The sequence below is a fragment of the Delphinus delphis genome, chromosome 13, assembly GCF_949987515.2.
Source record: "Delphinus delphis chromosome 13, mDelDel1.2, whole genome shotgun sequence".
NCBI classification, from domain to species: Eukaryota; Metazoa; Chordata; class Mammalia; order Artiodactyla; family Delphinidae; genus Delphinus; species Delphinus delphis.
The window spans coordinates 6,420,463-6,433,313 of record NC_082695.1 but is presented as its reverse complement, the minus strand read 5'-3'; the positions used below and the strand labels follow the sequence as shown (position 1 = coordinate 6,433,313).

Here is a 12,851-nt window from a genome sequence, read left to right as displayed (position 1 = left end):
TGTGATGCAGAGGTGAGCAGAGAGGTCTGGGATGGGTCTGAGATTAAAGGCCTCCACGGAGTCCCCCAGAACAGCTTATTTGATTAAGTGCTGATGTTGTGGTCAAACTTGTATTGAATTTTCATTATTTTTGTATATCAATATTGTTATTAATAAAGTGACTTAAAAAATTTTTGGTTGTGTTTTCGTTGCTGCGCATGGGCTTTCTCTAGTTGCCGTGAGCAGGGGCTATTCTTCATTGCGGTGCGCGGCCTTCTCATTGCAGTGCCTTCTCTTGTTGCAGAGCACAGGCTCTAGGCGCATGGGCTTCAGTAGTTGTGGCGTGCAGGCTCAGTAGTTGTGGCTTGTGGACTCTAGAGTGCAGCCTCAGTAGTTGTGGCGCGTGGGCTTAGTCGCTTCGTGGCATATGGGATCTTCCCGGACCAGGGCTTGAACCTGTGTCCCCTGCATTGGCAGGCGGATTCTTAACCACAGCGCCACCAGGGAAGTCCCTAAAGTGACATTTTAAAACTGAAAATGAGGGACTTTCCTGGTGGGCCAGTGGTTAAGACTCCGTGCTTCCACTGCAGGGGGCACGGGTTCCATCCCTGGTTGGGGAACTAAGATCCCACACGCCGTGTAGCGTGGAAAAAAAAAAACCGAAAAAAGAAAAGAAAAATGGAAGAAAATTCTCCAGTCTCCTTTACTCTTTCCTAATTTTAAAAAAGACTTCTGTGGGACCAGAAGGGAAGGGGAATGTTAATGCCCAGACAGGAGAAAGCTGATTTAGGCTTTCTGTGGAAACAGCCTTTGTTCTTCTCTTTAAAACTTGTCAGCATTGGAGAACTGACTATGCAACTGATACAAATCCCTCATCACTTTCTACCCTGGTTTCCTAGTCTCTGCCACAACAAGCCTCTGATTCCACGAAGAAATAATTTATCTTGTCCACTCTATGTCCATACAAGAATGTGTACGTGAATGTTCATAGCAGCTTTCCTAATAAGAGCCAAAAAGTGGAAACAACCCAATGTCCATCAATGGGTGAATGGGTAAACAAAATATGGTCTATCCACATAATACAGTATTGTTCTGCCATAGAAAGGAATGGCATACGGACACAGGCTACAGCATGGATGAACCTTGAAAACATTATGCTGGGTGAAAGAAGCTGGTCACAAAAGGCCACATATTGTATGATTTCCTCCCACAGAGACAGAAAGGAGATCAGCCTGGGGTGGGGGGCGGTATGGGGAATGGGGTATGACTGCTAATAAGTCAGCATTTCTTTTTGGGTGATGAAATGTTTTGGAACTAGACTGGTGATGGCTGAACAACTCTGCGGGTGACCTGACAAATCCTGAGCGCCTGTAGTTCTTTGAATTAATTTGTCTTCAGATCCTGAAATATTGTTGAAAGATACTTGATGAGTAATTATGACAAGGGTGCTAAAAAGAAAAACCTGGGCAAAGAAGAAAATATACCATGTAGTTGATAGATTTTATAGTTTTGTGATTAGAGTTACTTTCGCCTCTTTTCCAATTTTTGATAGCACCATTACTTTTATAATATAACATATAAATTTATAGATGACTTCTGGCTGCATCTTTGGTTTGGCCACCACCATGTTTTCAACAATTGGAGTTGAATGTATTTAGAGACAGCATCTATGCTTCAGTTTGCCACACTCCTCCCTACTCCCTATTGCCTTAAGCTGATGCCATCTCATATAAACTGCCTGATCCCTGAAGGCATTTGGATTTGGGTCCCATGACTTACATAATAAAACCCCCATAATATACAATTCACTGTGGTCCACTGAGATGCTAAGTGTCCACATTTTAAATCCCTGACAAGTGGAGTTAGTATGTTATTTAATCAGTTTGAAAATGAAAATGAACATTTAACATCCAGATAAAAACAGAATTGTTCTTGGTACTTTTCTACAGAGTTGGGTTGCTTGGGAAGTAAAAAAGGCTATATTTGTCAGTTTATTTCACTTTAATAGGAAACCTCTTAAGGTACAAGCAGAAAGAGATTTACTATAGGGAAATAGTGGCTTCTAAATGGGCTGGTGAGGCTGGAGAAGCAAGCTCTGGGCTGAGCCTCCCTCCAGTGAAGGCTGCCAGGGTAACATTATGGAATTGACCTGCCAGGAAAAGCAGGGCCTTTTGCAAGGTGGGGAATCAGGGGACCATTACTAGAACTCTGAGTTCACTAACACATTGTCACAGCCAGGAACCTTCCATCACCCAAGCTGCACCTGTTTATTGACACCTGAGTGGGAAACTGGATACTGGGCCACTACTGCCCCCTATTGCCTGATAGCCTTTGAAGAAATAATCCCTCAAACTTGCACAGCACATTTATGTACATAGCGTCACCGGATCCTCATGATAACTTTACCAGATAAGCAAAGAATGTGGTGGCACATTTTTTATAGATAGGGAAATTAAGGTTCAGAGAGGTGATGAAACATAATTAAGGTCACACAGCTATGTGCAACACTGGAGTAACAATCCATATCTCATCTTCAGGCCAGTTCAGTGAACTTGATATGTCAGCTAACATGTCATGAGTGAGGTTTTTTGTGGCCCTATGCTACAGCCTAAGAGCATAGTACAGACATGCCAGGACTAGTGCCTCATGAGTGACACAGACTGGTAAATAACGATAACTCAGTAGGCACAAATCTGCCTTGTAAACACAGAGGAAGGCGTCTAGTATTTGGCAGAAGGAGGTCTGGAGAGGCCATCTGAGTTGGGTTTTGAGGGATGAGTAGGAGTATGCCAGGAGGCAAAGACTGGAAAAAAATTGTCTTAGTAGCTGGCAAGAGCTAAAGGGGTGTCAGCAAGACTTTGGGGAGGTGAGAGACTTCTAACTTTGGAGGATGTAGACAAGGTAAAGTTTTTTTGTAGTTGTATTATATACATACAGTAAAATACGGAGCATTACTCTTAAGTATACAGCTTCCTGAGTTTTAAAAAAAGCGTACGTAAACACTCATGTACCCATCATTTAGGTGGCGATATAAAACATTTCCAACATCGCAGTAGGTTTCCTCGTGCCCCTTCCCAGTCTATACCCGTCCCCATCCTTCCCCAGTCGGTTGTTGAGAGGTGAGGGGAGGCTAACATAAAATCTCAAGTCCTTGGCTTCAGCCCCATTCCTCCTTCCACTTCTATTGCTGCCTCCAAATCTTTCGCCGTCTTTGTGGATAATCCTAAAAAGGTAGTGCATGGGGCGGAAGAGGTTTCTTGATACTACCGCTTTCTAGTGTGCTTCACGGAAACTTAGGCTGTACGCGAACGGGGATAGGGATACGGACGATGGTTTCTGGTCCTTCGGAGCCACCGTCCAGGCTCGGGCAGCGCAGAGCTGCCTTGTCCCTCGGCGGCCGCCGTGCGTCCGTTACGTGGCAGCAACTGGCGCCCACCAATCCACGGCGCCCGCATCAGCCCCCTCGGGTGGCGCAGCCGGAAGGGGCGGAGCTGAGGTGGCGGCGGCTGAGACGACAGCGGTGGCAGCGGTGACGGCGGCTCTGGAGGCCGCAGTCCCGGTCCTGGCTTCGGCCCCAGCCCCACCATGGTGACGCTCGCTGAGCTGCTGGTGCTCCTGGCCGCCCTCCTGGCCACGGCCTCGGGTTACTTCGTCAGCATCGACGCGCATGCCGAGGAGTGCTTCTTCGAGCGGGTCACCTCGGGCACCAAGATGGGCCTCATCTTCGAGGTGGCCGAGGGCGGCTTCCTGGACATCGACGTGGAGGTGCGGGCGCGTTGCCCGCGGCCAAGGCGGGGTCGCGCGGCCGCTCGGGGGTTGTCGGCACCCGGGGCCCGCGGGGGGAGCGGGACACGGAGGCCGCTGTCCGAGTACTGGGAGGGGCCCGAGCCGCCACCCGGTGACCCCCTAACGGTCCCTTTCCCCGCGCCCGCCCGGATTCCGGGCTCCGCTCGGGATACGGAGCCGTTGCGTGGTTGCTTTGGATTCTCAGCTTGAACGGCGTGTTCCCCTTGGAACCTCTCGCCGAGCTTTGTCGACCAGGCGCCGCGTGTCAGCTCCGGGCCCAGGAGGCGTTTCACAGTCGCGTTTAGTTAGTGGCAGGTCTCGATGCTTCCCTTCATAGCGCAAATTAAAGTTGAGACGTGGCATGGAAACTTCTGAAAAAGTAAATCGGAAGCTATGGAGGAGTGCTAGGCAGGTTCACGTTGTGTTTGCCTTTATTTTTTCACCCGACTTAACTCGTTCTCACACAAACCTTCGGATACCTCGTTTAGCCATCTCATGACTAGGAGAGTGGAGTTGGGTCATGCAGTTTAGAAGTGACTGCAGCGTAGTATCTGGAGAAAACGGAAAATTATTTTAAGAAACTAGCAGTCCCTAAAATTTCTCCTGTGTCTATTTTTAAGTTCAGGGAATGACTCGCTTCTGACTTTCTTTTTAGGAAACCAGATGTAATTACTATTTAAATTCAACTATTAGTATGATTAATTGGGTCTAAGGATTTTCCATCTGACAGTGACCATCAACTGAGTGGGACATAAATCGCACAAAACAAGTGAAGTCCAGAAATAAGGAGATGACGGAAGGAATGACTGTTAAAATTAGCTAAGATCTTAAGACATCAACTATTTCAGTCTGCAAGTTTTACAGGTGGCATGGGCTTCATAAGAGGAACTGACTTGAGCAAGGCCTAACAGTGGGGTAACACACTGGGGTGAGAACATGGGGCTCCCAATTTCCAACCTAGTCCTTTCCCTTAGGCCTTTAGGCATCTCAGATGAAGCAGTTTCCTTTACCGGCAGATCAATCAGGAAAACCTAGATGTGTAGCTTGCTCAAAATTCTTAGTTTTAAAGAGATTTCTTTTTTTCTGGTTTTGATATTAACAGCTACATATTTGCCTGTTTGTTGGTGGTGTTGGGCCACTTGAAGACAAGTGTATGGTGTGTTTCTGAGGGGTTTACGTTTAAGTTGGACAAATAAGACAAATGTTGTCACATAAACAAATGTAGAGTTGAAAGGCGTTCGGAGAGCCTTGTTTCTTAAATGGGAGAACTGCAGCCCAAAGAGGTTACTGTCAGTAACTGAAGTGGAGCCAACGGCAGGTTACATTTTCTTAGAGAATGTTCTATTGCCAACAGACATCACTTACGATTTTAAATCTTTTGAGCTATCTCACGCGTTTCTCTCCTGCTTCCAGATTACAGGGCCTGATAATAAAGGAATTTATAAAGGAGACCGGGAGTCCAGTGGGAAATACACATTTGCTGCTCACATGGATGGAACATACAAGTTTTGTTTTAGCAATAGGATGTCCACCATGACTCCAAAGATAGTGATGTTCACCATTGATATTGGGGAGGCCCCCAAAGGACAAGACATGGAAACAGAAGGTGAGATGAACATTCAGAAGATTGATAACACATTCTAAGAGTTAATATTAATTCTGTACATTTTATGCACCTGAGTGGAGTGTTTGATATTTTAGGTTCTCTGACTGTATTTATGACCAAAAACCTTTTGTGAAATATGCTTTTTATTTATCGAAATCTCCTAATTAACAAGAAGAAGTTATTGGAGGTTCATGTTTATATTTTACTTCTTTACAATTGCTATTTCAGGCAGCTTAGTCACTTGTGCTCTTATAAGCATGTAGGTTACATGTGTCTTAGGTTGTTTGTTCTGTTAATTTGCTTATTCTGGTATACACATTTTTAGTTGCTCATTTGTATACATGACTAGTTTAGCTAAACTTTTTGTATGTGTGTGTTTATATCTTATACTTTTCTTCAGGTGGTGGAGATACCTGGGATGGTATGTGGATTGATTTTTGACAGCATCCTGTCTTTCTGCATATTTTTGTTGGCTACTGTCTAATTTCTGCTTTCCTTCTGTCTAACCTCAGTTTGTTAGCATGAGAGTGTTTTTTCTCTTAGTTAAAAAAAAAACCCTACAGCTAATTTAGAGTTTTAGAGTGGTTGTTTTTTGGTGGTTTTCTATTTGGTTACAGGAGATACAGGTTAGGTCATTTGAAACTTGGTTAGATGTGAAATGTAGTTCTAGGAGCCATGTCTAGGTAAGGTGACAAAAGCTTTGTCAGACATATGTTGCAGTTGGATTAATTTTTATTCCTCAACTGACCAGCAGTGAACCCTAAATTGATTCTTCTGGATAAATTGCTTACCAGGAACCAGCATGTAAGGATTTTTTTTTTTTTGGGCACAGTACATTTCAGGATTTTTGGAAACTAGTAGTAGTAGTAGTAGTTTTAATAGTACTTCATAGTATTAATGTGATATCATTTGCCCTAGATAGTGAGCACTTAGTAGAGTATTTACATAAAGAAGGTGAACTGTTTTTAGGTGTTGAAATCTATAGAATTTAGAGAATCATACTACTAAGAAATTTCTGTGCTTGCTTTCCAGGGTCATTTGCAGTTCAGGACTTGGCTAATTCTCAAGGAGAATCAGGAGTTTTGAAGGGCTTTGACTTTGTTCATTTTCTGGAAATTAGTCCTTTCTAAATAGTCAGAAAATGTTGGCTGATGAATGTGAATACTCTTCTTAAATCTTTTAACACGATATTTAAAATGCTCGCTTTTGCTTGTTAATATCAGTGAATGGCAGCTATAAAATCAAGCTTTCCTCTAAAGCAGTGGTTCTCAGGTTAGGATGATTTTTGCCCCCCAGGGGACATTCGGCAGTATCTGGAAACATTTTTGATTCTCATGGCTGGGTTGGTGGTTGTACAATGCATTGGACAGCTTCCCACCACAAAGAATTATGTGGTACAGAATGTCCATAGTGCTTCTCCTGAGAAACCCTTCTCTAAAGGTTCCACCTAGTGCCTGGGCTTTTCACATGAAGCTAGTGAGGGATCATTTGTGATTCCAGCCCAACTACCTTAAAATGGTAGAGGCTCTTGGTTTCTCTTAAGAAATGTAGGATTATCTGTGGAATTATCTTGGAATTCAAGATGAGGCCCAATCTTGGGCAGTCCTGAAGAAACCCCTCCGATGCAGTCTTCCCTTGTGGTATATTTTTTTCATACCTGTTTGTTCATTGTCATAATACAGCATTACGTAGAAGCATACACTTATTTTTCAGAACTGTTAGTTTACCTTGCTAAAGAGAATACCTGCTTTTAAACCTTGCGTGGCTGAGAGCTTGTTTCTTCACTTGCAGTGCCTGCTGTTTCCCACGGTAGTGAAATTATTGCTTTGACTGTAATAGAAGAATGTTGAGTTGGTGTGGATTTTCCTCAAAACATCTTCATGTTTTTCTCTGCTCAGCTTCATAAAGATTAAAAGTCAGTTTTGATACTACTCCTAAATTAACATTAGAGTTATATGATTTTTTAAGAGTAGATTTTGATTTAGTTTAAATATCATTATTTATAGGATTATTATTAGGGTTTTGTTTATTTTATGTTTTGTGGCACCTCCTCCCCACCCCCCCCACCAGTCTTTTTATTTTCTCCACTATGGTTAGCTGGTTAGCAGTGAGTTTAGTGAACTTAACTTAGGAATTCCTTGGAAGACATTTCTTAGGGTTGTAGTCCTTTAGTTAGTAAACGTTGTATAGTATGTTTCCTACTCTGAAAAGGGTTTCTCTACTGGGAATGAACTTGAAAAAATGCGTTGAGAATTAAATTGTCATCAGTGGTCCAAAATGATGTCTGAGCCATTTCTTAAAAATAGCTTCTTTTGGGGCTTCCCTGGTGGCACAGTGGTTAAGAATCTGCCTGCCAGTGGAGGAGACACGGGTTTGAGCCCTGATCTGGGAAGATCCCACATGCCGTGGAGCAGTTAAGCCCGTGCGCCACAACTACTGAGCCTGTGCTGTAGAGCCCGCGAGCCACAACTACTGAGTCCGTGTGCCACGACTGCTGAGGCCTGCGCACCTAGAGCCCGTGCTCCGCAACAGGAGAGGCCACCACAATGAGAAGCCCGTGCACCGCAACGAAGAGTAGCCCCCGTTCGCTGCAACTAGAGAAAGCCTGCGTGCAGCAACAAAGACCCAACGCAGCCAAAAATAAAATAAAATAAATAAATTTTAAAAAGTTAAAAAAAAATAGCTTCTTTTGTATGCCTTCTCTGGAGGAATTTTTTTTTTTTTTTTTACTGCTTTATAAGTATTTTTCAGAAAGAGATTGCCAAGTATGTGCTAATCTGTTTTCAAATCCGTTTGTAGCTCACCAGAACAAGCTAGAAGAAATGATTAATGAGCTCGCAGTGGCAATGACAGCTGTAAAGCATGAACAGGAATACATGGAAGTTCGGGAGAGAATACACAGAGCAAGTAAGTTAATGATTTGACTGGGGGCTGTGTCTGGGGGCCGTGAATTGGTGATGGTGTATTACCCAAGAGCTTGCTTGTATTTTCCTCATTTGGAAATTTTGCAAACATAAACATACTAAAATATTGACTTAAAAAAACATCTATGCAAAGATATTTTTTGAGTATACATGTTTCTTTGTAGAACTTTGTACTAGACTAGTTTATTATTGGGACGTTCATTCTGAACCAGACCTTAGTTTAAAAAAATGTATGGTCAGCTAGGGAGTAAGCTAATGGTTTTCGTAAAGCAGAAGGGAAAAACACTGAAAAATGGATATTGCTTTTTTTTTTAACTTTTTATTTTCTATTGGAGTATAGCCGATTAACAAAGTTGTGATAGTGTCAGGTGCACAGCAAAGCGACTCAGCCATACATATACATGTATCCATTCTCCCCCAGACTCCCCTCCCATCCAGGCTGCCACATAACATTGAACAGAGTTCCCTGTGGTATTGCATTGGTTTTAAATCACACATCTGAAACTTTTGTGCCAGTGTGGTAAATGTTATATGCTGAGGCTTAGCTGTTTTTCTAAAACCTAATGTTTAGTCTAGTTAAAATAGAAAGCATTAAACCATGAATAGAGGTACTCACCAGGTGAAGATCAGTTTGGGCTCCCAAGTTTGTAAACTGGGAATTGAGAATGTATTAGTCTTCAGAAACATTGATAACTGGAATCGCATCTTAGGTTGCAAAAGCCTGTTTTAGCCCAGGATGTAGCATTAATTATGTTGGTTTTGCATTTAAAATTAAGAGGTACCATATTGACCCACAGACCAGATGACCATATTTTAGATCCAGGTCCGCACCCATTCAGTATCTTCATCCTCCATGTTGTCCTTGGGGATAGACCTCACTGGGAGCACGCTCGTCTGTAAATGTAAAGTGGCTTATGTCTGGAATCTTTGCTTTGAAGTTGGGGTAGGGAGTGGAGAGAAGAGCGACTCAAATAGATAAGAACAGGTTGAATTTCTTCAAGATGTGATTCTGTTCTTCCCACCCTCTTACAACTATTCTTGCTGCTGATGGAAAGGCCCCTTTAAGACCTAGAGTGCAGACTTCACCTGTCCTTGGGAGAATAATGAGTAAATGTAACAGACTGGAGAAGTGCCTCTGTTCTCCCTTTTTTGGGATGGAATGGGGCCTGAGATGGACCAAGGCTTTTATGCATACTCTCTTGCCTCTTCCACCATGATTCCTTCTCCTTGCCTGCACTCTTGATCTCCTCACCCTCTGGAATCCCTACCTTCTCTCCCTTACCTGTTGGTTATTTTGCTCCCAGGTGGGGGCCAGCCCATTCTGGGATGAGAAGGGCAGTGAACAAAGTGTGAGGACTCAGAGTTTTCACTGCTTTGTAGTTTAAGTAGTTCAGGCCAGGTGGCTTTAAGGAAATAGGAGGTTCTTGGGAACACAGCAGCCAGAGGAAGCACCAGTCTTCCAGTCTATGGGGACATCCAACCTATTCTCTTGTCGTTAACTTGAATGGAGATACTCTTGTATTTGTTTCACAAAGAAAGTAGAATTTTAGACATTCAGTTTAATTTCACAAATCAAATAGTTCCCACAATGTTGTTTGCTATTTGTACATCTTCCTATAACACTGGCTTCTCAGAGATGGCTCTAATGAGACTTTTTTTTACACTACGGTATTGTAATAGCTCTGTGTTGCTTTTAGGTCAGGCTAATGTGTGAATGGCAAGAGAACAGCGTCTTATATACACACATTTTCCTAGATGGTTACTTTCCTATGTTAGTATGCTTCAGTGTGTTCTATTTAAGCTTAAAGATGCATTTTTCTATAAGTGAATGGAGAGATAAACACTTCTTTTTATGTGGTTGCTTAATATTTTGAAGTGTTTACTCAGCCATTCCCCTTTTAGACAAAAATTTTAAGATGCTAGTCATTCAGTTATGCTAGAAATTGGTTACTAAGTTTGCAGCAGAAATAAACTTCATGCCATGGAATTAGCACTAAAATGTAAGTGTTGGTGGTTTTTAGAGTTCTAGTTAATGTTCTTGGGCATGTGTCTGTTTTTAGTCTGGGAAAAAACCCACTGTTTTGAATAACTACAAGTTATCTTTCTGGAAACATTTAATTGCTTTTCACTTCTTTTTGAGTGATCATCAGTCCAGTATTTATTGCAATTCTAGTTTATCTTTTAATAAATGGTATACATACATCTAAAAATAGAACAGTTTTTCATCTATATTACTGTATTGCTCATTATTATTGTTTTTAGTATTGGCCATTTGCAGAAAAATCAGAAACTACCCAGTGCTTTTAAAAAGTTAAGGAATTTGATCAGGAAGTTGAAAGAATGTGATATAAATTGAGTGGAATAAAATAATATAGTCACGGCTGTTCCTTTGATGATCAAATTCTTAGCTTAAAAATGGGGTAAATCATGAGACTAGTACAGGTTTGTCTAGTAGTAGCTGCCAGTACTGGTCCATGAAACTGAGAAACCTCACCATCTAGAGCAGATGCTAAGTACTGTACATAGTGCTCAGTAAATATTTATTGGATAAATGCTTAAAGAGAAAGGCACTTAGACTGACACATTTTGACTTGGTAGGTAGTGCTTTTTGGTTAACTCTGTGATCTTGAAATAATCTCTTGATTTTTTTTTTAAGTCAATTTTCTGATTCAGCAAAAAGGATTGTAATGCAGGGACTTTCTAATGTGTTGGATTGGGTTTTAACCCTAGACTGTGACCTTAGGCAGGTCACTTGTCCTCTCTTTTCTCATGCATTATCAGATTGGGCTTGACTGAACTCCATGAATCTTTAAGGTCTCATCTAGATCTAAAGTTCTCTGCTTCTAAGTTCGTTAAGTTGCTTGGGGACAAAAGACAGAGGTATTTAGAGTATTGTGAGTGTTGTGTGAAGTATTACTCTCACATGGAGTTAAGAATAGGGGATAATTTATGATGCCTATGCTGTTTTTTTTTTTTCTTTCTTTCTTTTTGTTAAATTTTGTTTGTTTGTTTGTCCTCAACAGTCAATGACAACACAAACAGCAGAGTGGTCCTTTGGTCCTTCTTTGAAGCTCTTGTTCTAGTTGCCATGACATTGGGACAGATCTACTACCTGAAGAGATTTTTTGAAGTCCGGAGGGTTGTTTAAAAAGCCTTTTCCTGATGATCTGAAACTCATAATTCACTGTTTACCAGACATCTTGGTCATAATAATGTCATTAGTTTCTATGTTTTTATTTTCTAAACTGTACATTCACAGCTTCTGTTTCTTTGTGATTAATAGATATTGGGGGAAAACACTTTTTTAGGAAAGTTACAGTGAAAATTTGACATGTGATTGGCATGATTTCATATTTCAGTTCTTTCTCCATATACAGGTCCTTCCAGAACTCAAACACTGTAAGTGGAATTAGGTGTATAGTCCTTATTATATCTTCTTTCCTTTTGTTTTCATAGTAAAATGCAGTTTGTTCAGGATAGTACTTTACTGATAGTACTTTACTAAAAAGGACTGCATTCTTGGGATCCCTTATCCTGCAGTTCAAGTCATTAAAGGTTCATTTTGTTGTTGAGTCCTTATCAGAAACAACAATCTGAATCTTGACATGTTCTATCCAGCCTAATGGCAGAGCTCTGTGACTAGAGGATGCTACCAGGTTGGTACTTTTATACTTTGTCTGTCTTGTTTTTGCTTTAAAGATAAGACTTAAACCAACAACCTTTTTCCCCTTTAAAGTTTTACTTTGCTTAGAACTCAATCACCTCCACTTAAAATTGTTGACACAAGCAGCTAATAACCATTTTTTGGTTTCTGCCTAACCTTGTAAGAAGTCTATTAAAGCCAATTCTCTGGGTGTTGCAGCGAACGGTGGTTCTTTTTCTTTCTATGCTGGCACATCCACTTTCTCTACTCTTGGCACGGAGGAGGTATGCATTCACATAATTGGAAAAATCTGGATTTGTGAAGCCAAAGGGTTAAAAGCCTCTTGGATTTCTTTGCAGTGATATACAGCCACTATTTTATTTTTGATCGGTGGCATTTTGGCCACTGTTTAATTAGTGTACTGAGCATTACTGTCAGTACTAGGGTGTTTGTTTTTGTTTTTCTTGGGTCTTTCTTTTTTTGGCACATGTGAATTTTGTATAAAACGAAATGACTTTCTCTTGGCCTCTGATGATGGGTTTAAAATTAAAGGAGCATCTAGTTTTGGTGTGGGGATGATCCAGGATTATGTTGTGACTGATGTATATTGATTACTTGTACATTTGTTTTGGATCTTTGCAAGGGGAAAACTACAAGTAACGAGTTTTATATAATTAATTTAAATTTGTTACAGGTTTTCATGTTCAGGATAAACAATTTTTCAACCTTGGGTGAAAATACTTGCAACAGTTTAAGGTGACTGTGTTTTACCTTAGGACAACTGTTGCATGCCAATTTGTGTGCGTGTGTGTGTGAAAACACTTCAAAATTGAGTTAAAAGATGTACATTTAAAATTGGTTGTGTATCTAATCTGCCCCAGGTCCAGTAAATAAACAATTCTTTTTAAAAACA

General features: G+C 41.3%; 1 protein-coding gene across 1 annotated transcript; it reads left to right on the top strand.

Annotated features, from left to right (window-relative positions):
- Positions 1 to 3,463: 3,463 nt before the first annotated feature.
- TMED2 (transmembrane p24 trafficking protein 2) lies at positions 3,464 to 12,851 on the top strand. The gene is made up of 4 exons (XM_060027918.1): positions 3,464 to 3,744; positions 5,179 to 5,371; positions 8,171 to 8,278; positions 11,319 to 12,851. The coding sequence occupies exons 1-4, from the start codon at positions 3,565 to 3,567 to the stop codon at positions 11,441 to 11,443; spliced, it is 606 nt and encodes a 201-aa protein (XP_059883901.1). The 5' UTR covers positions 3,464 to 3,564; the 3' UTR covers positions 11,444 to 12,851.